Source organism: Schistocerca nitens, chromosome 3, assembly GCF_023898315.1.
Source record: "Schistocerca nitens isolate TAMUIC-IGC-003100 chromosome 3, iqSchNite1.1, whole genome shotgun sequence".
NCBI classification, from domain to species: domain Eukaryota; kingdom Metazoa; phylum Arthropoda; class Insecta; order Orthoptera; family Acrididae; genus Schistocerca; species Schistocerca nitens.
In genome coordinates, this window is record NC_064616.1 from 507,414,369 (window position 1) to 507,437,601 (window position 23,233).

The following is a 23,233-nucleotide window of genomic DNA, read 5'->3' on the forward strand; positions in this document are numbered from 1 at the left end:
GTAATACATGTATATTAGCCGTTTCTTCAACGACACGCTGTACATCGGTTTGTTAATGATAGCGCGGAGACAGTCGCAGTATGAAAATACGTGGCAGCTCAGCTACAGGAAACTGGTTTTAGTCGGAAGGTGCCTCAGCAGTACAGCCGTTAATGTGGCGGGCATTGTGGTTAAAATAGTGTTTTCACAAGATTATGGCAAATTCACTTCTAATCTTGAATCTTGCAGTGTCATATCTCTGAAGTGAAACTGTGCTTACGTTCTAGGCGTCCTGAACCTGATGAGGTTAGACGAGATGAAGCCCTGGAAAACAGTGGTGGTACAGCTGGCTGCTGAGCTCCTCGGCACGTTCCTGCTGGTGATCGTCGGGTGTGGCTCGACTACAACGGCGTGGTCGGAAGGCTACCAGCCGACGACTGTTCAGGTGGCCCTGACATTTGGACTTACTGTCGCATGCATCGTGCAGGTAGGTATCGCAATAATGGTCGCATTCTAGAGAGCAAGAAATGGTCACTCGTTCAGCTTTCCAGTAGCGTGGGGGAAATAATAGCCCAAGTGCAGTGAGCTGCGTATTGCAAATGGCATTCAGGTAGATTAAACTGCTACTGACGAAAAGTACATGGTCATGGCGTGTTGGGGCCGCTCTTTCAGCGGCGTACATCGATAGTAGGGGCGCAAAGTGCAGTAAGAAGGCGGTGTGTGCTGGCTGCCTGTGCTTTCGTAGTGTCCCGTTCGTGGAAAACGTCAGACAAGATGTAGAAGCTCGCAGGCCATGTAACGGCTGTAGAAAGTAAAACATGCACTTCATATTACGGTTAAGGCCAGCCACTTCAGTTATGTCAGTATTACTAAGTTCGCGGCAAAGACGTTGTGATCCGTATTATGCGCATGATGTCCAACGGCATTGACAATGGTCTTAAACTGGTTATAAGATACGGGACAAGATAGGATTTGCAGTGACTTAACAATTAGAATGTGAAAATAAACCCCCTACTGAATCTCATTGCTTAAATATGGTGAAGGTTGTGTATGGCGGTAGCAACTAGAGGTGCTCGCCTGTGCACAGTATAGAACTGTTCAGCCACTAGGAAACGAAAATTTAACGAGCTAATTAAACGTCAGCATCTTAATTCATCAGGCTCACTCGTATTAACCATCTTTCTAATTAAGTTATGTATCAGAATAACGTGATGGCTGGCCTGTAACTCATTGCCCTTACTCTCACGCAAGCATTTCACACATCCGCTGCAGGAATGGCTTGAAAGGTGTCATTGCGTGAAATGAGCGAGTGTCTGAATAAAAGTGAAGAGTAGAAGTAATGGTCAATTCCATTCGAACAAATAGGTTGAACGTGGCAGTGCTACAAATTCTCCTAAAGAACACAAGCCAATTGGCTACTCAAAACGCTATTCACACAAGTAGCGCGATGACAGGTTTCGATCCGACAGATTAATCAATCGGTTGCTTCCACTTATGTGAAATTCGTTGTTCGAAAACTAACATTATTAAAGAGATGAGCATAGTCGCAATATACATTTGCGGCAAAACAGCAGGAACAGTTTTTTGTCGGAAGTTCCATTAATACTGAGACACGATTTCATTTGTGATAAAGCTGGTAGAGAAACAAAGGATTAGGTTCTTCACGGGTATAAAACCAGTCAACGAAAGCGACTTCACATGATTCAAATTGGTAACGTAAGAGGTAAGCACGTCTTGGTACGAAGACGATGCACTTCTTCCTAAGGCAATTTTCGAAAAAATTCTGTACGGTTTGGCACCTGGGATATCCAATAAGCGAGTGAAGAGGCATTGTATGAATATGACCAACTTAAACGTAGCCATTTCCACTCAGCTTACTCTCAAGGTAGTTACACCGAAATATTTGTATGTGGAAGTAGATGATGAATGTGATTAACCAAATGTTTGCCTTCAGACGCTGGGCTACGTAAGCGGCGCTCACGTGAACCCGGCAGTGACTGTGGGCCTGGTGGTGGGCGGCTTCCTGGGCCCGCTGAAGGCTCTGCTGTACGTGACGGCGCAGTGTGTGGGCGCCACCGCTGGCTCATTCGTGCTCCAGGTACTCGTAGCTGCGCCTGTTGAAGTGGTTATTTCGTTCGAACAAGTGTTAGTTGAATGGTAAGAAAAAAAGGACATGGATTCAAACCTACGCAGTAAACAGATGGCTGGAATTTTGACGAGTTATAATGTGACAATTACTGTACATGGCAACTAGTTGCCAAAGAATGAGAACTAATGGTTACAAATCTTCGTAGCCTATATGCTTCTATTGTCTTCGAATAAGGGCAAATTGAGTGCAGACCTACCACTTAAACATCCCGGTTCCATTAATTAATTTCTGCTCATAAAACGGTTAGTTACACGCGGGCACTCAGGGAATAGTAAACAGATGCACGCTATTCAAGAATGGTTCAGGCGTTCTAATGGACCTAAAATTTAAGGACCAATCCCTGGTATGTGGTGATTACAGATTCCAATTTGGTGAGAGCTCGTAAGAATCAATGTACAGTCGAAGAACTCCGAAAACAAAACAGCCATATTAGTAAAGAGGGACTACAAACTTTGGCCAGCTGTGTTAATTGTAGTAAATTTGATTGCTCTTCCCACAAAATGGTTTTAAAGGTAATTAAATATAGTACCGGTGAGATGGAAGGTACCTTCGCAGCCTTATGTTGTGGTTGTTGCAGGCCCTGACACCCAACGAGACGATCGCAACGCTGGGCGTTACAGCCTTGAATCGGCACGTGACGCCGACGCAGGGCTGCTTCGTGGAGATAGTCATATCATTCGTGCTCGTGATGGCCGTGTACAGCGCTGCCACAGGGGTGGTAGCAGCAGCCGCAGGACCCTACACTATCGGCCTCGCCATCACAGCCTGCCACTTGTTCGCGGTATGTCTCCCGAGCACCTTAAGTCCCTGTTCATGGGTAAGGCTTAATTTCAATGACTGTTTCGGGCCTGTAGGTGGCTTCTGTGCTAGCGTTGAGACTCCGGCTAATAAATCCGTCGATTTGATTGTGGAAGCGATCTAGTTAGAGAATCGGCGGCTTATTAGTTGGCACACCAATTAGTAAATTGGTAAATGTCGTCAGATACCTCCCTAAATGGTAAACAGTCCCGTTTCTACCGTAGCATCTAGTTCAGCAGAAACACTTACGAGCTCCTTACATGGTAGATACAGAAACAGCGCTAACAGTTTTAATGGCCCCTCATAACTGATGTGTTTGCACATGGTATGATAACAGGAAATAGCAGTAGGACATCCATGGTGAGTTGCGCATTAAATGGTACTGCGCAATGTACGTGACCGCACATGATCGGTTTTCAGTAGTTGAGGCACTGTTACGTAAGCCCATCCACTACGGCTTCGTATGTGCGATGAGAGCAAAAATGAGTTGGTGTTACTGGCAGGTCAGCATTGAAGCTACTACTGAACACGGCTAATTTTGTGCTAATTTTGTATGGAGGTGAATGCTGGATGTTTGGCAGAAGCATGTCGTAATTTCAGGTAATTTGCCGTGCACTGCATATTAGCATCCCACAGCGGGACTCCCTCCTGTAATCTTGTGGCAACATGTGCTGAAGTCGGATCAATTGTGCTCCTCCCTCCGCCGCCCTGCACTTCAAGCATTTTTTCCACGAAATTACGCTTTTGTGCAGACCCTTTACATGGGGCCAATGCCCCAGTTTTGTTTTTTCGTATCCTGAAGTCAGAATCTCCTGCAACGCTTCTTTCCTGCACCGTTCTTACAAGAGCTTCACCAGCAGCGCGTCATCCTGCAGTGTGACAGTCACGTCGAGCGTGTAACGTAACTGACGAACAGATGTACCCTGTGTCTTGTGTTCAGCATATTGCGTCCGTTACAATCCCATCTAGTAAAATTATCGTTCTTTTTTGTTTCCATAGCGTTTCCTTCTATAATATACTGTATTAACTTGACATTCCAGACAGTGGTTATTTTCTACAGTGTTTCCATACTGGAACTTAGATTATCGCGCTTCAATTTTGAACTGAATAATCAAGATACTCGGCAGCTAGTTCAACTTAATCTTATCCGATGTTCGGTTTTAGATAAGAACTGCCAATAACTACAGCTGTAGATCAGGTTAATTATTTCCCAGCGTGTGAACTGCTTGTATTAGGTATGTAAATGGTAACCAAAACTATGATGGGTGGTCCTCATATTTGAGTTAGTACGTGACAATTCCGATACTTACATCCATGAAATACGGGAATATAAAGCAGGTTCTTCCTGGTACACCAAATTCTTCGAAGCGAACGCCAAAGCCTTGAGATCCCTCCAGGGGGTCCACAAATCTTCTGTGGATACGTGCGTAGCGAGCATGGGACCCCGAGCTAATGTGGCCTTCCTTCCCTTCCGGGCTGCATACCTTCCCTTTCTGCATCTTTCCCCATCCCCCATCTTCGCCTCCCCCCACATATGGCTCTTTCCTTCCCTTTCTCCCCCTCTGGGAGTATGGTTTGTGCCTATGTCCGGAGACGGACGCTCGAAACTGTAACAAATTCTTTGCTTTCTCCGCTTGCAAGTCTGTCCTTCCTCTGTCCTTCTGTTTTCCTTACCTCTTCTCTTTGCCCTTTTCTCTGCTGCGGCGTTTGAGACCCCTCTTCTTTCCTTTCCCTTTCCCTTTATCTTTTTTCCTCCCTGTGCGTGTCTGAAGGCCGACCCACGCATTTCCATGCATAGCCAGTTACTGGGTGACGCGTAATTTCCCTCCCCGGGGAGACAGGTAGGACACGAATGTACCCTCTGGTAACGGCTAGGCCCAGGGAGAGGGATTACCCGAGCTGATACCTTCCGAAAGTGCCGATTGGTCCCTCCATCCGTTTTTCGGGAAGTGTGACCTGAGGTGTGAACAATAACCTAAGACGGGAGTGCCCTCAGAGAGGGCCCCCACAAGGGAGGAGCGCGCCATCGGAGACGCCGGTAATCATGGGAGATTCTTCCGTAATGGGTTCCTCACCTTCCATTGTGTCTGGTCACAAGCGTAAGTTCACGGAGTCTCAGCCACAGACAGTTCTTCCATCATTGCCACAGTTCCTTGTTGTTTCTCAGTCTGATGAAGGTAACGACTTCTCCACGGTCAACCCTTTCATTATTCAGAAAGGTGTCGACGCAATTGCAGGTCCTGTAAAGTCTTGTTCCAGATTACGGAATGGCACCTTGTTGTTAGAAACAGTCAGTGCCCCCCAAGCACAAAAATTGCTGTGTACTTCACTGCTCCACACCTTCCCTGTCCAGGTTGAAGCGCACCGCACTTTAAATTCCTCGTGTGGAGTCGTTTATAACGCTCCCTCAATGGATTGTCTGACGAAGAAATTCAGCACTACCTGTCTGACCAGGGCGTAACGGCAGTTCATAGTCATGAAAAGGGTTGACACGAACATTATTGCAACCCGTACTGTCTTCTTGACATTTGACAAAGTTTAACTACCATCGAAAATCAAAGCCGGCTATGAGTTAATCTCCATTTGGCCTTACGTCCCAAACCCTACGCGTTGCTGTCGGTGTCAGCGGATCAATCACACCAGCCAGTCCTGTTCCAATCCGGCCAAATATGTTATGTGTGGCAAGGATGGCCATGAGGGTGCTTGTCCACCTCCATCCCCTCGCTGCATCAACTGTATGGGTGACCACGCTGCTTCCTCTCGAGATTGCCCCATTTCTAAAGACGAAAAGCTTATCCAGGAAATCAGAGTGAAGGAAAAGGTGTCGACCTTTGCTGCTCGAAAATCGTTCGCCAGTCGACAGCGCACCGTGCCTCAGACAGGAAAATACAGCACTGTCCTTGCTTCTCCTCGGCCAACAAAGGAGGCAGCCACGCTGACTTCCGACCTCGCCTATAGTACCACGGTTGTCAGATAAGCCAGCACAAGGATTGCCCGTTCAACCTCACCACTTTAGCCTGCCCACTCTACGGCTCACCCTTCATCGGGTTCTGCTAAATCTCGAGCACTAAAGTCAGACACCAAGACTTCGAAAAGAGAGCATACTCGTGAAGATTTTTTTTACATACCCTAACTTCACAACCATCGATTCCTCCTCCATCCAAACATCATACTTCCAAGAAGGCTAATAAGAAACCCAGATCATCTCCTTCTCCCCCAAGGCGTGTCTCATCTACAGCACCACCTGGCGGAAATCGCCCTCTGCCGTCTTCTGTGTCGCCAAGGGTCACTGCTGGCGGCCGATCAACTGGCCGATCGCTGGTGGCAGGAGCTGCTCCTGAACAACCTATGGATCAGGATCATCAGCCTTCGGCTGAATGCCATTCCATGCTGTCGGTCGCAAGCTCTGAGCAGTCGTTGAGTTGACGGCAACCTTGGTCACATTCCTCCATTTTTCTGTTCACCCTATGTCCATTATCCACTGGAATATCCGCGGCATTCGAGCCAATCGGGATGAATTGTCGATCTTCTTACAATCCTACTCGCTGGTCATCTTTTGTCTTCAGGAAACAAAGCTGCGTCCCCATGACCGCTTTGTTCTCCCCCATTTTCAGTCTGTCCGATTTGATCCCCCCTTTGTTGAAGGCTCTCCATCCCGTGCAGGACTCAAGATTCTTCTCCATGATACTCTCCATTATCACCCAATCCCCTTACACACTCCCTTCTAAGCTGTCGCTGTCGGTCTTTCCCTTTCTGGATATACCTTTTCTCTTTGTACTCAATACATTGCATCGTCCACACCAATGGCACGAGCTGATCTCCATCTTCTTTGCCAGCTTCCACCTCCCTATTTGCTTGTTGGGGACTTCAATGCCCACCACCTGCTTCGGGGATCTCCACATCCTTGTCCTTGTGGCTCACTATTGCTAGACGTCTTCCACCAAGCGGATCTAGTTTTCCTCAACACTGGGGTCTCTACATTTTTGTCTGCCACCACGACAAATTTCTCTCATTAGGACCTTTCGGTCGGTACTGTTCCGCTAGCTCGGCGCTTCGAATGGTACGCCCTTGATGATACACACTCCAGTGACGACTTTCCATGTGTCCTTAGACTGCAGCCTTAACTGCCCTACATGCGCCCGCGACGCTGGAAGTTGGCCCAAGCCGATTGGACACTTCTTTCGTCTCTAGCGACATTCGATGACCGTCACTTTCCTAGCGTCGACGATGAGGTCACACATATTACAGACTTTATTCTTACAGCTACGGAACGTTCAATACCACGCACCTCCGCATTGCCCCAGCTCCCCCAGTTCCTTGGTGGAACGGGGCATGCCGTGACGCAATACGTGAGCGTCGACGTGCTCTTCGTTTTCCGCCACCATCCTACTTTGGCCAACTGTATCCGCTATAAGCAGATCCATGCGCGATGCCGTCGCCTCATCCACGATAGCAAGAAGGCAAGCTGGAAATTCTTTACTAGCTCATTTAACAACTTCACTCACTCCTCGGAAGTTTGGAGTCGGATTCGACGGTTATCTGACGCGCCTAGTTTCTCCCCGGTCTCTGGGCTCACTGTCGCGCGTGATACATTAGTGGACCCCGTCGCAATTTCTATCTCATTGGGTCAACACTTTGCTGAGATTTCGAGATCTTCAAATTACCCGCCAGCGTTTCTCCCGAAGATACGTGCAGCGGAAGTGCAACCTCTTGCTTTCTCCTCTCAAAATCGCGAAAGCTATAATACTGTTTTCTCCATGCGTTAACTCCAACATGCACTGTATTCTTCTCGCTCCTCCACCCCAGGACCGGATGGTATCCACGTCCAAATGTTGCTCCATTTATCAACCCATAGTCTGCGTTACCTCCTTCGTCTTTATAATCGAATTTTGACACAGTGCTTTTCCCAGACAATGGCGAAAGGACAAACATCTCCCCTCTAGCTATCGCCCCATTTCTCTCACGAATAGTGTATGTAAGGTTTTGGAGCGTATGGTGAATGGTTGTTTAGCTTGGCGGCTGGAGACCTGCAGTCTTTCAACACCTGCCCAATGCGGTTTCCGAAAGCATCATTCTGCAGTTGACCATCTTGTTGCTCTCTCCACTTAAATCATGAACAATTTTCTCCAGAAACGCCAAACGGTAGCAATATTTTTTGATCTGGAGAGAGCATACGATACCTGTTGGAGGACAGGCATCCTCCACACACTGTTCTTTTGGGGCTTTCGAGGTCGGCTGCCCCTTTTTCTTCGCGAATTTATGGCAAAGCGCACGTTTAGAGTGCGGGTGAACACTACTCTCTCCCGTACTTTCTCCCAAGAAAACGGGGTACCCCAGGGCTCCGTGCTAAGTGTTGTACTGTTTGCCATTGCGATAAATCCAATTATGGATTGTCTCCTTCCTGATGTCTCGGGCTCCCTCTTTGTGGACGATTTTGCGATCTACTACAGCTGTCAATGGACCAGCCTTCTTGAACGACGTCTTCAAAGATGTCTCGATCGCCTCTACCCTTGGAGCATCGAAACCGGCTTCAGTTTTTCTCCCAATAAGACCGTTTGTCTTAATTTTTGGCGACGTAAGGAGTTTCTTCCACCCTCCTTACATCTAGGACCTGTCAACCTTCCGTTTTCGGACGTCGCTAAATTCTTGGGTCTTATGTTTGACAGAAAACTGTGCTGGTCCTCCCACGTTTCCTATCTTTCGGCTCGCTGTCTGCGATCGCTTAACACCCTCCGTGTCCTGAATGGTACCTCCTGGGGAGCGGACCGAGTGGTCCTTCTCCGCCTCTATCGCGCCTTAGTGCGCTCGAAATTGGACTATGGAAGCATAGTCTACTCCTCTGCTCGGCCGTCTATTCTTCGGCGTCTCGACTCTATCCACCACCGTGGATTACGTTTAGTGTCCGGCGATTTTTACACGAGCCCTGTGGAAAACCTTTATGCTGACACTGCTGTCCAATCTGCGATCACTCCTGAGTCGTTATGCTAGCCATCTGTCTTCCATGCCTGCTAATGCAGCCCATGATATTTTTTCGACGCCTCCTTTGATGTAGGGTATGCAGGCCGCCCTTCCTCCCTACTACCACCGGGAGTCCGCTTCCGTCAACTGCTCCATTCTCTTTCCTTCCCATTTCCTAAAACCTTCTTGACAACTTGGGGTACAGCACCGCCTTGGCTCCGTCCCCAGATCTGCCTGCTCCGTGACCTTTGTCAATTTCCCAAGGATGGTACACCTTCACTTGTTTATCGTTGGGCATTTGCTGCTCTGTGCACAAATGAAGGAAGCCACATTTATTTACACTGATGGCTCGAAAATATCGTTAGGTGTAGGTAGTGCCTATATTGTTGGCGACAACCCAAATCAATTTCGGCTTCCCGACCAGTGTTCGGTTTATACTGCGGAGCTTTACGCTGTTCTCCAGGCTGTCCACTACATCCGCCGCCATTAGCGGATACAGTACGTTATCTGCTCATATTCTCTCAGCTCTCTCCTCAGTCTTCAAGCTCTTTACCCTGTGCACCCTCTGGTCCACCGGATTCAGGACTGTTTGCGCTTGCTCCACCTGGGGGCGTCTCGGAGGCGTTCCTCTGGCTCCCGGGACACGTTGGTATCTGTGGAAATGAGGCTGCCGATATAGCGGCCAAGGCTGCAGTCTTTCTTCTTCGGCCAGCTATTCAATAGATTCCCTTCACCGATCTACAGAGCGTTTTATGTCGTAGAGTTATTCTTTTATGGCACGCACATTGGTCGACACTTCCCCATAATAAATTGCGGGACGTGAAAGCTCTTCCCTGTGCTTGGACCTCTTCCTCCCGAACGCCTTGTCGGGAGGAAGTAATTTTAACTAGACTCCGGTTAGGGCACTGTCTTTTTAGTCATGGACATCTTTTAAGCGGCGATCCTCCCCCACTCTGTCCCGACTGCTTTCAGCTGTGGACGGTAAGACACCTTTTACTTGAGTGCCCCTATTTTACTCCGTTACGCGCCCGTCTACAGCTGTCGCCTGATATATCGTCCATTTTAGCAGATGAAACGCGCTCGGCCGATCGCGTTCTTGACTTTATTAGTGCTAGTGAAATGACGTCAGTCATTTAAAGCTTTTTTTGGGGACAACGAACCCCTTTCTGTAGTGGATTTTTAAGGCTTCCTTCTGCTTGTAGTTTCTTCAATTTTTTGAGTTTCCGTTCCCATTTCTGCTGGTTTCCATTTTCTGTTTTTACTGTTTCCTAAGTCACGGACTGGGCGCTAATGACCATAGCAGCTTTGCGCCCTAAAACCAAAACAACAAAAAAAAAGCCTTGAGAAGGCTTGCGTTTGTTGGTGGCTAACGTCTAGGTGGCGAATCTGTGTCGTTAAATATTCCAGTGACAGCGGCGGCGATTTCAGGTTGCTTCTGGCCAGTGAACGAGGCCAGTGTTTTCCCCTTCAACTATTGATTTCTCCTTAGCTTGAATTCTTACCAGGATATGTGCGTCATAGGATAATGCAACAAAGATAAATTTTTAGATTTCGCTGATTATGGGATCATTCGGATTCGAATTAAGTGTGGATGGAACACTGCCTCGATATTTAAAAAAAAAAAAATTAAAATAGCGAAATTTGTATAGATCGTAGTGTGAATTATTTGCCCAACACTACCGTTCGTGACCATTGGTACATATTTTCGCCATCGTTGAACCAAGGCACCAAAACAAGGCTAAAATAACTCGAGGCTCTGCTTCTTGTAACTATTATCAAGCTGTTTCAACACATAAGTGGGCGGGTACGCTGTAATGGACATGCAAAACGTACGGCAGCGGGTGAAATACTTAAATATCGAAGAACTGACATTGCAGGCACTCAGCACAGCGGCTGGCAGACATTGATACGATTTGAATCGAGGACGTATTGATAGCGATCAGCAAGATAAACGCTGTAGAGTTACCGATAAACAGCGACGCCTGTGTAACCACAGTCAAGAATCTTACGGAGCCAATAATGCGCGCACTCGAACGTCATTCTTCGCCTCCAAAGCGATTGCAAAATAAGGCTGGTAATTGGTGGATCTTGCTCCCTACAGCCCATCTGACTGTTAAGACTCACAAAAAGAACATACGCTATTTCGGATCAAATAACTTGCATAAAGTTAAAACAGCTTTAGCACAATTCAAAAAGCAAGCTGCTGAAGGCTTCTGAACTGGTTTTTTATGCCTTTGTTCTATATTGCAGGTAGACACGAATGCATAGACGACAGTGCAAAGAGTGAGGTGTGTAGCGGACAGTTTAGTCTATAATCTGTACTAATTCCGCTGTTGTCTGTCACTAAAATTTTGGACACATAACACTACTTCTTGGTCTACCCCGTATAAAAGAAGTAATAGGTGACATTTGTGTTTATTTAAACTGTGTATTTAAATTTTGAATGTGGACTAATGCCATATAGAAAGCATGTGGATCGACCTTGCGTCGTCCAGACGTATGAACACTTTGGTGTCATCAGTGAGTGGGAAAGAGTGGTGATGTTCACACACCAGGAACACTTACAATGAAAGAAGTGAATCATTGAGGTTAAGTATGTCCGACTAAACGTGAAGGTATCGTCCCAAACTAAATAACACGGAGTTACGATGTGTGCTCGCCTTCACAAGTAACTCCTCGGGAAGATAAAACTGCTTTATGATGTCAGTTAAATTTAAGATTTTGTAGAGTACCACCAAAAAATTTCCAACGATAGAAAATTAACTTCGTAGATCAGTAAGGCAAATCCTGATAGTAGCGGAAAAAGCAGCCACAGTACGCACCTGTAAATGACAAAGGATCACCTGCAGTTCAATAAGCTGTATATCCCTAGTCAGATGGATTCAAATGTAAGGCGGAAATATCCATGAGTGCAAGACTAATGACCTTAATTTTTTCGCAGATGCAGTATACTGGTGCTGGTATGAATCCGGCTCGTTCTTTCGGACCTGCTTTCGTTACCGAATCTTGGACAAACCATTGGGTATGTATCCAGGGAAAAATGTGAAGTGCATTAAGAGTGAGAGTTGTCAACAAAGCTGTTTAACGATGATACGAATTTGCTTTGTATTGGTTCGGCCGTCTTGCAGGTGTACTGGGTGGGACCGTGCCTAGGCGGTGTTGCTGCGGGTATCGTCTACCAATACTTCAGGCCAGAAGAGCCTGTGGATGCAGCAGAGCATAGGTCTTCTCAGAGCCAAGCTTCTGGCTTGTCCTCAGGGGTAGCGGAACTGCATGTATAAGCACGAAACAAAAATGTAATCCTCTTGACAACATGGCATTGTCAAATTCCTGCCTGAACTTTGTGGACGAGCGTGTACACCTAATTAAGCCTGATGTTAAGAGAATGCATACTGGAACTCACCTATTTCACTAGGCGTGGCGAGGACATATAATGGATGTAAAATTTTATTAATGTGTAACATTTACAATGAACTGAGATCTTATACTCCAGTGGATTTTTAAATGTTGTCAAAGTTCAATAAATTAAGCATGTCGAAAACGAGTATCCGATGTCCAGTGGAATTAGATGCTCTTAAAGCTGGAATTCAAACGAAGGGAAATACACCCGAATAATTTCTCAACCTACCCTTCAAAATAGATTACAGCCAATGCGACGCGATCTCTCTTCTCATGCAACATAAATTGACATTCTTAACGTGCAGTTAACTATCATTAATAACGTACGTGCAGTAATTCAGCTGGACTCTTTAAGACCCATTTCCCAGAAGCGCGCACCACAACGAATTTAACACAGTGACACCTATTAACCTCCTCCTAGCTCAGAAGTAGAGAAAAAGTTAAGTTACTGTCTTTTAACCAGTCCCGTAAGTTTCATGTTTTCCACAAATTAACATAAGGTGTAATTTCTGCTCTCGATTCTATCGATCGAAAACGTATTTCAGTGGAATAACGCATTCGTACATTCTTGATCGTAAGTCTAGTTTCATATATCCATTAATTTTAAAAATGGATAAATGTCTCAACAATCGTTGTATTGCATTACGTAGTAAGTTTATCAGCGACACAGTTACCGTTCGTGTAAGGTCCAGAGAAGTACTAAACCCTTAAACTTTCCATTCACATAGTGTACATTTCTCCGATTTCTTATGGATATCGGAGGGCGATAACACGCCGAAAGAACTTCAGGTGACAGTCTTCGCCTGGTAAATAAGCAGGAAGCTGCCTAACGACAGCGTGAAGATGCCGGCATGTTATGGCGCTGTCCCTTGACATGAACCAGTTAAAGCCTATAAATACACAATGATCTCCACAACTACATACAGACGAAAAATTCTAATTATCGATCGTCATACAGGTATAACACATATGGTCATATTCGGTAACCTCGAAAAACCCTGAGTCGGATATCTGGTTTAAAGTACACCATGTAGGAACAGCTCTGAAGATGGGTCGTGTCGCCAGCAAAATCACTTTTCGCATAATCGTATGCCTGCATTTTCTAAAGACCATAATTCCTGTAATGACATGACTTATCAGTAGAGTGGGGTCTATGGTAAACAGTAGTCACATGTTCGTGGCAACGTCTGGATCCCCCTATCAAACAGTACCAGAGCTGCGGTGAAAAGATAACTTTCGCGCCAGACAGCATCAAATGTAGTTGCCGTAGCATGCATGATCCTAGCTACTGCTGCTGCCACCGGTATGAAACAGAACAAAGTCTCACTGAGTCAGATTGAATGACACCATTTGTCCACACTAAAACAGAATTTCTCTTGCATACGCTTTGGACTGAGTTTGTAGCATCGACAGTCAGTGCATCATTCCTCTCCAGAAGACGACGCAATCTGCACCCTTCTAAATTTATTTACATAAATGGTTTTTACGGCAGTTCAGAAAGTGTACGCTGTATTCTCGCTATGCGTAGTCACTGGAGTTACGTGGTCACAAAACATACTAGTTTGCAAGGTTTTTTCGAAGTTCGGCACTTTTCTTTGCACTTGATTCACTTAGTGCTGTAGTGTCAAGGCACAGCACAGCCTACTGTTGATTGTTTCAAACTTGTGCAACGTAGTGCTGTCATAATGTTGTTCCCGTGTTTTGGCTGGATACACTTGTGGGACAGATAATACTGCGAAGCAGGTCTCCAGATTCACCCTCGGTTACCGGTAACCCAGCCGTTAAAATGAATTTCGGCCTATGTTTTCTGCACGCTACCGTCGTGTTTCGGTTTCGTACGCATTGTAGCTGCCTTTCGTAAATCCGTTAACGCTTTGACGTGCCCATTCAGTAACTGTGGGTGCCCATTCAGTAACTGTGGGTGCCCATTCAGTAACTGTGGGTGCCCATTCAGTAACTGTGGGTGCCCATTCAGTAACTGTGGGTGCCCATTCAGTAACTGTGGGTGCCCATTCAGTAACTGTGGGTGCCCATCAGTCGCTGCTTTAGTGAATCGTTCCCCGTGGCATCTGCAGATTAATTTCGGCCCAAAGAGCTCATGGGCGAGTCTTGCCTGTGACCAACCTTAGAGCTTATAGAGTTCAGTGTACATGGTTGCATGTACATCGTTTAAAGGAAGTGATCATATTATTGTCCTGAAATCTGTTGGCATAATTTCTATACAGTAGAAAAGTTAACGTCAGCAGTGGTATAGCGGAAAGTAACACTGGAAGAATTCTTTCCGAGAAATAACTCACGTGATTAAAGAAATTTTTGAGTTCATACCGAGCCTTCCGCAGTCCGTATCCAATCTGATGCAGCACCCTTCACCTAAGAAACTTCCTGGCAGATTAAAACTGTGTGCCCGACCGAGACTCGAACTCGGGACCTTTGCCTTTCGCGGGCAAGTGCTCTACCATCTGAGCTACCGAAGCAAGAATCCTGCGCAGGAGAGCTTCTGTAAAGTTTGGAAGGTAGGAGACGAGATACTGGCAGAAGTAAAGCTGTGAGGACCGGGCGTGAGTCGTGATTCGGTAGCTCAGGTGGTAGAGCACTTGCCTGCGAAAGGCAAAGGTCCCGAGTTCGAGTCTCGGTCGGGCACACAGTTTTAATCTGCCAGGAAGTTTCATATCGGCGCACACTCCGCTGCAGAGTGAAAATCTCATTCTTACCCTTCATCTAGTTGGAAGACACCTAAGATATAGGTAAGCTATACTCCTACTCCACCGATAACTGTTCTGGTCTAGTTGTCAACAATTCAAATTATTTATACTACCACATTCAAGAAGGTAACTGCACTTCGTATTCACGTATATTTTCTGTTTTCATCTGCTTCGGTTAGCCGTGTGCAGTAGACAAGCTTCTACAATCAAGCGCTAACTACGGAAAACAGCCGGTCAGATAATTTCAAAAATATCCAGAAAGGAATCTTTTCGCTATAAACGAAGTCCTCCAGCAATAAAGTCACATGAATTTAAGTAACACGTTCTTCCGAGATGAACCTGTGAAAGCCCCTGTTAAATAATTGCAAATGAAACAAGCACAAAGACGTGGGTAACACCAATTTTACAGTACATGGATTTATTTAGTTAACGAGGCACAAAGCCACACTTCAGCCGAAATTGCTTTTCTCCCCCCTTATTATCCCTTCAGACCACCGTCATAAGCTTAACACGTGCCTGAATATAATAATTCTACTACTACTACTACTACTACTACTGTGACAATCCTGTGGGACGTCTCCAGCGCTAAAAGGGAATTCTGCACGCTTAATTTTAATACAAAAGTTACCTCAGATTTGATTTTTATTGCTGTCTTACGTAGCAGAATAAAACGTACAGCAGACTCTAATGCTGATTTGCAAATGAAATGCAGCGGTTGCTTCACCAAGTAACACTGACACTGCAAATATGGATACCGGTATTCGAACTAACTATATTGAAACGGCTGAAATGGACGAAACAATGGAATTTGAAGGTAAGATTGCGATTTTGATCCAGCGTTCACAGGATGCATTCATAACGTGGTAGATGATTCACAAGTCCATTCACAACTCCATTCATACATCCATGGACAATTCTACAGCGTATTAAACGAACCAAAACGCTAAATATTGCAGTTTCAAGTTTGGATGTAAAAAGTGTAAGATTTCCGTGAATTGTGAAGCTTTTTTTATGAGGTTCCTGTTCTTTTGTATTATTTATACGTACGTTGAATTAAAATGTGCTCGCATTGTTTTGAAACTGAATAATGTGTTCATATAATATCTAAATGTGGTAAGTATTGAGAATAGTGGTAGTTGAACATGTAGGCGAAACAGTTACTTATAAGTGAACTCTTCATTTGTTGTACTTCACACAAAACAAAACAAAACAAAAAAGAAGTCTGACAAAATAATTAAATTTTGTTTATGCTCGCCTGCTTGTGACGAGATGCGGCATGTTGCTACTATACGGTCTAACGCAAGCGAGAAGTGCGTTACCTAAAATACGCGGTTTAAACTCCTGTATCTAAGAAAGTTCAGATTTTAGTGCCCATTGATAGAACAGAGACTTGAAAAATTTTCCCACCATATGATAGTAAATGTTCTTCCCTACAGCTCAGTAACGTGATGTTGTTTCTGAAAGAAACATTAAACCAGAATTGGCAGCCATAGTAAAGTGCACCACTTGCAACCCTTTCTTCATCGTACGTTTTAACGAAATTTTAAATATTTAGGCAAATACTCTTTCGCCCTGACAGAGTTCGCTTGTAGTGTCGTTGTTGAACTTGTTCTGCGTGACCTATAGTAATTGATTTTAATAAGCATGGGTTTAGGTATAATTGTGTGCCTGCATAAAATTACACTACTGGCCATCAAAATTGCTACACCAAGAAGAAACGCAGATGATAAACGGGTATTCATTGGACAAATATATTATACTAGAACTCACATGTGATTACATTTTCACGCAATTTAGGTGCATAGATCCTGAGAAATCAGTACCCAGAACAATCACCTCTGGCCACAACGGCCTTGATACGCCTGGGCATTGAGTCAAACAGAGCCTGGATGGCATGTACAGGTACAGCTGCCCATGCGGCTTAACACGATACCACAGTTCATCAAGAGTATTAACTGCCGTATTGTGACAAGCCAGTTGCTTGGCTACCATTGACCAGACTTTCAATTGGTGAGAGATCTGGAGAATGTGCTGACCAGGGCAGCAGTCGAATATTTTCTGTATCCAAAAAGGCCCATACAGGACCTGCAAAATGCGGTCTTGCATTATCCTGCTGAAATGTAGGGTTTCGCAGGGATCGAATGAAGGGTAGAGCCACGGGTCGTAACACATCTGAAATGTAACGTCCACTGTTCAAAGTGCCGTCAATGAGAACGAGAGATAACGAGACGTGTAACCAATGGCAACCCATACCATCACGCCGGGTGATACGCCAGTATGGCGATGACGAATACACGCTTCCAATGTGCGTTCACCGCGATGTCGCCAAACACGGATGCGACCATCATGATGCTGTAAACAGAACCTGGAGTCATCCGAAAAAATGACGTTTCGCCATTCATGCACACAGGTTCGTCGTTGAGTACACCATCGGTGGCGCTCCTGTCTATGATGCAGTGTCAATGGTAACCGCAGCCATATCTGAGCTGATACTCCATAGTGCTGCAAACATCGTCAGACTGTTTGTGCAGATGGTTGTTTTCCTGCAAACGTCCCCATGTGTTGACTCAGGGATCGAGACGTGGCTGCACGATCCGTTCTAGGCGCTTCAGTCTGGTACCGCGTCACCGCTGCGGTCGCAGGTTCGAATCCTGCCTCGGCGATGGATGTGTGTGCTGTCCTTAGATTAGGTTTAAGTAGTTCTAAGTTCTATGGGACTGATAACCACAGATGTTAAGTTCCATAGTGCTCAGAGCCCTTTGAACCACGATCCGTTACAGCCATGCGGATAAGATGCCTGTTGTCTCGACTGTTCCCCCGGGGGGTCCACAACTCTCTTGTGGATACGTGCGTAGCGAGCACGGGACCCCGAGCTAATGTGGCCTTCCTTCCTTTCCGAACTGCATACCTTCCCTTTCCGCATCCTGCCCCATCCCCCATCTTCACCCCCCCCCTACCCTCTGGCTCTTTCCTTCCCCTTCTCCCCCTCTGGGAGTATGGTTTGTGCCTACGTCCGGAGACAGACGCTCGAAACTGTAACAAATTCTTTGCTTTCTCCGCTTAAAAGTCTTCGTCCTTCCTCTGTCCTTCCCATTTCCTTACCTCTTCTCTTTGCCCTTTTCTCCGCTGCGGCGTTTGAGACCTCTCTTCTTTCCTTTCCCTTTTCCTTTCCCTTTTCCTTTCCCTTTTCCTTTCCCTTTTCCTTTCCCTTTTCCTTTCCCTTTCTCCTTTCCCTTTCTCCTTTCCCTTTCTCCTTTCCCTTTCTCCTTTCCCTTTCTCCTTTCCCTTTCTCCTTTCCCTTTCTCCTTTCCCTTTCTCCTTTCCCTTTCTCCTTTCCCTTTCTCCTTTCCCTTTCTCCTTTCCCTTTCTCCTTTCCCTTTCTCCTTTCCCTTTCTCCTTTCCCTTTCTCCTTTCCCTTTCTCCTTTCCCTTTCTCCTTTCCCTTTCTCCTTTCCCTTTCTCCTTTCCCTTTCTCCTTTCCCTTTCTCCTTTCCCTTTCTCCTTTCCCTTTCTCCTTTCCCTTTCTCCTTTCCCTTTCTCCTTTTCCTCCCGGTGCGTGTCTGAAGGCCGACCCATGCATTTCCATGCGTAGCCGGTGACGGGGTAACGCGTAATTTTCCGCCCCTGGTAGACACATACGACACGTATGTACCCCCTGGTAATGGCCAGGCCCAGGGAGGGGGGATTACCCGAGCTGATACCTTCCAAAAGTGCCGATTGGTCCCTCCGTCCGTTTGTCGGGAGATGTGACCTGAGGTGTGACCAATCACCTAAGGTGGGGGTGGCCTCAGAGAGGCCCCCCCCCCCAAAGGAAGGAGCGCGCCATCGGAGGCGCCGGTAATCATGGGGATACTTTCGCAATGGCTTCCTCATCTTCTACTATGTCAGCTCACAAGCGTAAGTTCAATGAGTCTCAGCCACAGAAAGTCATTCCATCGTTGCCACAGTTGCTTGTTGTTTCTCGGTCTGACGAAGGTCACGACTTCTCCACGGTCAACCCTTTCATTATTCAGAAAGGTTTCGACGCAACTGCAGGTCCTGTAAATTCTTGTTCCAGATTACGAAATGGCACCTTGTTGTTAGAAACAGTCAGTGCCCTCCAGGCACAAATTGCTGTGTACTTCACTGTGTAAGTAGGCTATTTAGGTTTTCTTATTGGCAACGCCATGTAGCGCTCTGTATGAAAATCACTGGCTGTGCTGTGTGCAGTCTGTGGCTGCTAAGCATTGTTGTAATACTCGCCATTGTAGCGTTGGGCAGCTGGATGTGAACAGCGTGTAGCGTTGGGCAGTTGGTGAGCCGTCAGCAGTGGTGGATGTGGGGAAAGAAATGGCGGAGTTTTGAAATTCGTAGGACTGGATGTCATGAACTGCTATATATATTATGAATTTTTATGATATTAAGGTAAATTCATTCGCAGGAGAGCTTCTGTAAAGTTTAAAAGGTAGGAGACGAGATACTGGCAGAAGTAAAGCTGTGAGGCCGGGCGTGAGCCGTGCTTCGGTAGCTCAGATGGTAGAGCACTTGCCTGCGAAAGGCAAAGGTCCCGAGTTCGAGTCTCGGTCGGGCACGCAGTTTTAATCTGCCAGGAAGTTTCATATCAGCGCACACTCCGCTGCAGAGTGAAAATCTCATTCTCATTGTTTGTTGTCTATTAAAATTTTTCATTTGCTAACTATCCCTATCAGTAGTTAGTGCCTTCCGTATTTCGAATCTTTAATGTAGCTGGTAGTAGTGGCGCTCGCTGTATTGCAGTAGTTCAAGTAACCAAGATTTTTGTGAGGTAAGTGATTTGTGCAAGGTATAGGTTAATGTTAGTCAGAGCCATTTTTTTTGTAGGGATTTTTGAAAGTCAGATTGCGTTGCGCAAAAATTGTCAGTTTAAGCAGTCTTGTATAATTTTTGAAAGGGGACGTTTCATGTGTCGGCCCTTAGCCGAGGATACCTGACTGGAATCTTCTGATTTTTTTTTCTTGTGGTTTGTGTAATTAGTGTAGCTTTTGTTTATTGCTAGCGCGTAATTATAGCATTTCCTTTGTAGTTGCAGTTTTTCATTGTTGTACAGTAAAACAGTTGTGGCATGCATGTAGATTTGCAGCAAGTATTTCGCATCTGCGCTTGCAATTAACTAGATATTATTTTCAGCGCTACGTTAATGTGTTTTCTTATTTTTGCTCTTCAAATTGTGCTTTTCTGTGTTATCGTGTGAAATACTGTGGCGTGTGAAAAACGTATTACTAGGCTCCAAAGTAAACTGAGAAATGACAGTGAAGACGAAAGCAGTGTTGGCGCCACCGAGTAATGAATTAACTAATGTTCAAAGTAGTAATTTGGTAATTGTACATAGGGAAATGGAGCGGGCTGCAAACAATGGTGTAGACAGTGAAACAATTAGTGAACAGGGAAGCGTTATCGATCGATGGGTCGGCAACAGCTTGCCTCAGGAATCCGAAATGACAGGACACAATCTTGCAAATACTGTAGATTAAGGTTTTGCGTCCTCACCGTTTTCTCAAATAAGTCAAGACACACATTCTGCTTCTCAAACTGCGGATATTGCCTGGTCAAATGCATTGCCGAATGGCACTGAGGAACATGTTTCAGACACCAGTGCATTGTTATTACAATTAATGCAACAAATGGGACAAAATCTTCAAAAGTTACACAATGGAACAAAATCAGAGACAAACACAGCAAAAGCTTCAAAAGTTACACCACACTTGAACAAACACGTGAAGATTTAACTACTGAGTTACATAACATTGAATCGAAATGTCAGTCTGTAATGACGTAAAAACACAGATTTGTGAGCATTTTCAACCTATTTTTTTCGCGGCATGAAAATGCATTACAGAATCACGAAGCAGCCATAAAAGAACTGCAAACTATTGTTCATCAAAATCATGAGGCCTTGAGGGCTAAAATTGACTCAGTTGCATCTAACGATTCGGTTACGCAACTTGCAAAAACTCAAGAAAACTTAAAGGACACAGTAGATACTCTGAAAATTGGTTCAGAAAGACACATGGAGGAAATTAGTTCATTATCAGAGAAAGTAGTTGAACTTTCGGATCAGCTAACTAATTTATCTACGAAGGTAGATAATAATCTGAATGACACAAAACCGGTAGTCTTTAATGACACAGTGTGAACAAATTAGGAAATTCAAACAAAATCTGGATCAAATTAATACGCAACACCAAAGAGAAATCCGGGAAGTAAAAGATCAGCTGACACAGGTAATACAAGAATTACGTATTTCAGAGGATACTCGCGCCCCAATACGTGAAGAGGGACATAGAAATACGGAACAGCCACAAAATAACACAGCGCATTTCGGAAATTATGAAAGAAATTGGCTAGGTGCACCGAATTTTGAAATGGAACCGCCGAAACGACGTAACAATGACCGATATGTGACTCGCCGACGTGATGATTTTGACTAAGCTGTTCATTACTACACGTAAATTTAAAATATTTAAGAATTCTGGCAACGACATTCATCCACAAGCGTGACTCCATCAATTCTCTCATTGTTTTCCTCCCAACTGGTCATTGCAGCACAGATTAGAATTTGTGGGGCTATTTAGAGAATGAACCAGCAGTAAGAATGCGATCGGTCATTCACGATTGTCACAGTGAAGGAGAATTTTATCATGCCTTCATCTCAGCATATTGGTCTCAAGCTACACAAGACCGAGTAAAACATAGCATCATGATGATGAAACACTTTGAACAATCTGAATTTTCCAGTCTTGTCAAATATTTTGAAGACATGTTGCATAAGAATCTATATCTTTCAAACCCATACAGCCCTTCAGAACTCACCCGCATTTGCTTAATGAAATTGCCTGAACATTTACGGCATATTATTTTGGCAGGACGTGTTGCAAAGACGACATTGAAGCTTTTCAGGGACTCTTACAAGAATTAGAAATTGACAGACAGTCGCGGGATGAGAAAACAGGAAAACAATGACTATAGGTCACATACGTCACAATTCCGTGACGACAGAAACAATAACTGGACAAGTCTATTCTTACAACGCAAATCGTGACCAAAACAGACACCACCCATATGACAACCACTGGCAGAGTAATAATAGTTACAGAGAAAGATCGCATTTCCGTAGTAAGGAATATGACAGGTTACCATAGAAACAGACAATATGGGAACAAAAACAATTATCAAGGGAGACAGAATAACTTCAGACGCAACTGTCCACCACGCAGTTAAGATTCCGGGAGAAATTCACCACATGACAGGCAGACAAACTATGTAAACTACCGACAAAACGACAGACCTGAATTCCATCAGAACTGGCGAGCGTCAAACAGGGCAGGGCCCTCTCGGCAAGGTGAATTTGTAGAAGATAGGTCTCCTAATACCTCTAACGACGCACGCCAACAATGAGACAATGACTCGCACCGCAGACAGCCACGTGCGCCAGCTGGCTTAGAGAAAAATTCCAGTATTCTTTATCGACATATACCGCATGACAATTGCTTTGAAATTGAAACTCTGAACACTATGAAGAGTAAAGGGTTGCACCACATATCACATGTAAAACCGTTTGAGATAATCTGCTTTTTAACTTAGTCTTTGCCATAAAATTTATCGCTTCACGCTACTAGTACAATTTGCCACACTGAGAAATTAACATGCAACAATGTTTTGAAGTTAAATATCCAGTCAAGAACCAAGAGAACTTATTTAAACAGAAATTACGAACGCATTGTTATAGTGAACAGACGAAACAGTGTTATTGTGTGTACATTCTTCCTTGTTAGTTGCACGATTACGTAACGAGTATAAGACTTACATACTTCGAACATATACTGGTACTGCTAACAAGATTTTAATACAACATTTTGGTTTACTTGAAAATACATTCTGGATTTAAAGTACTTTCTGTGAGATACCAGATGAGACAGTGGTTAGTTTGTGAGACAGCTACACGATTTTATCACGACGCTACTAATGAGTGACAATTTACAATGTTGCTTTTGCAGTGTTTCTGTTTAATATCTGTACAGTTTTTCTGTATTATTCTGGAAAGTAAAACATGTTTTAGTAGTAACTTTTGTGGTATAGCTACAATGAGTCTGCCTTTCCCGTAGCACAACAATACGTTACAGCACAGTACTTCCTTCATCACGGCAATAAGCGTAATAACTAAGATATCTGTACGCAAAGCATTTCACTTTTGTTTATCATGAAGTAAGTACATGGGCTTCTGCAGAACTTAG

The 23,233-nt window shown here is 44.9% G+C and overlaps 1 protein-coding gene across 1 annotated transcript; it reads left to right on the plus strand.

Moving 5' to 3' along the window:
- The first annotated feature begins 295 nt into the window (after nucleotides 1–295).
- LOC126249309 (aquaporin AQPAe.a-like) lies at nucleotides 296–12,165 on the plus strand. Its single transcript, XM_049950963.1, has 5 exons — nucleotides 296–466; nucleotides 1,934–2,077; nucleotides 2,706–2,909; nucleotides 11,826–11,906; nucleotides 12,013–12,165. Exons 1-5 carry the CDS (start codon nucleotides 296–298, stop codon nucleotides 12,163–12,165), a joined length of 753 nt encoding a protein of 250 aa, XP_049806920.1.
- Nucleotides 12,166–23,233: the final 11,068 nt, after the last annotated feature.

What these genes read in the sequence shown, in the direction of transcription:
- LOC126249309 (XM_049950963.1), top strand. Translation starts at nt 296, where the DNA reads ATGAAGCCCTGGAAAACAGTGGTGGTACAGCTGGCTGCTGAGCTCCTC. An exon ending in CTGTCGCATGCATCGTGCAG is followed by an intron (nt 467 to 1,933) that starts GTAGGTATCGCA and finishes GTTTGCCTTCAG; the next exon opens with ACGCTGGGCTACGTAAGCGG. An exon ending in AATCTTGGACAAACCATTGG is followed by an intron (nt 11,907 to 12,012) that starts GTATGTATCCAG and finishes GCCGTCTTGCAG; the next exon opens with GTGTACTGGGTGGGACCGTG.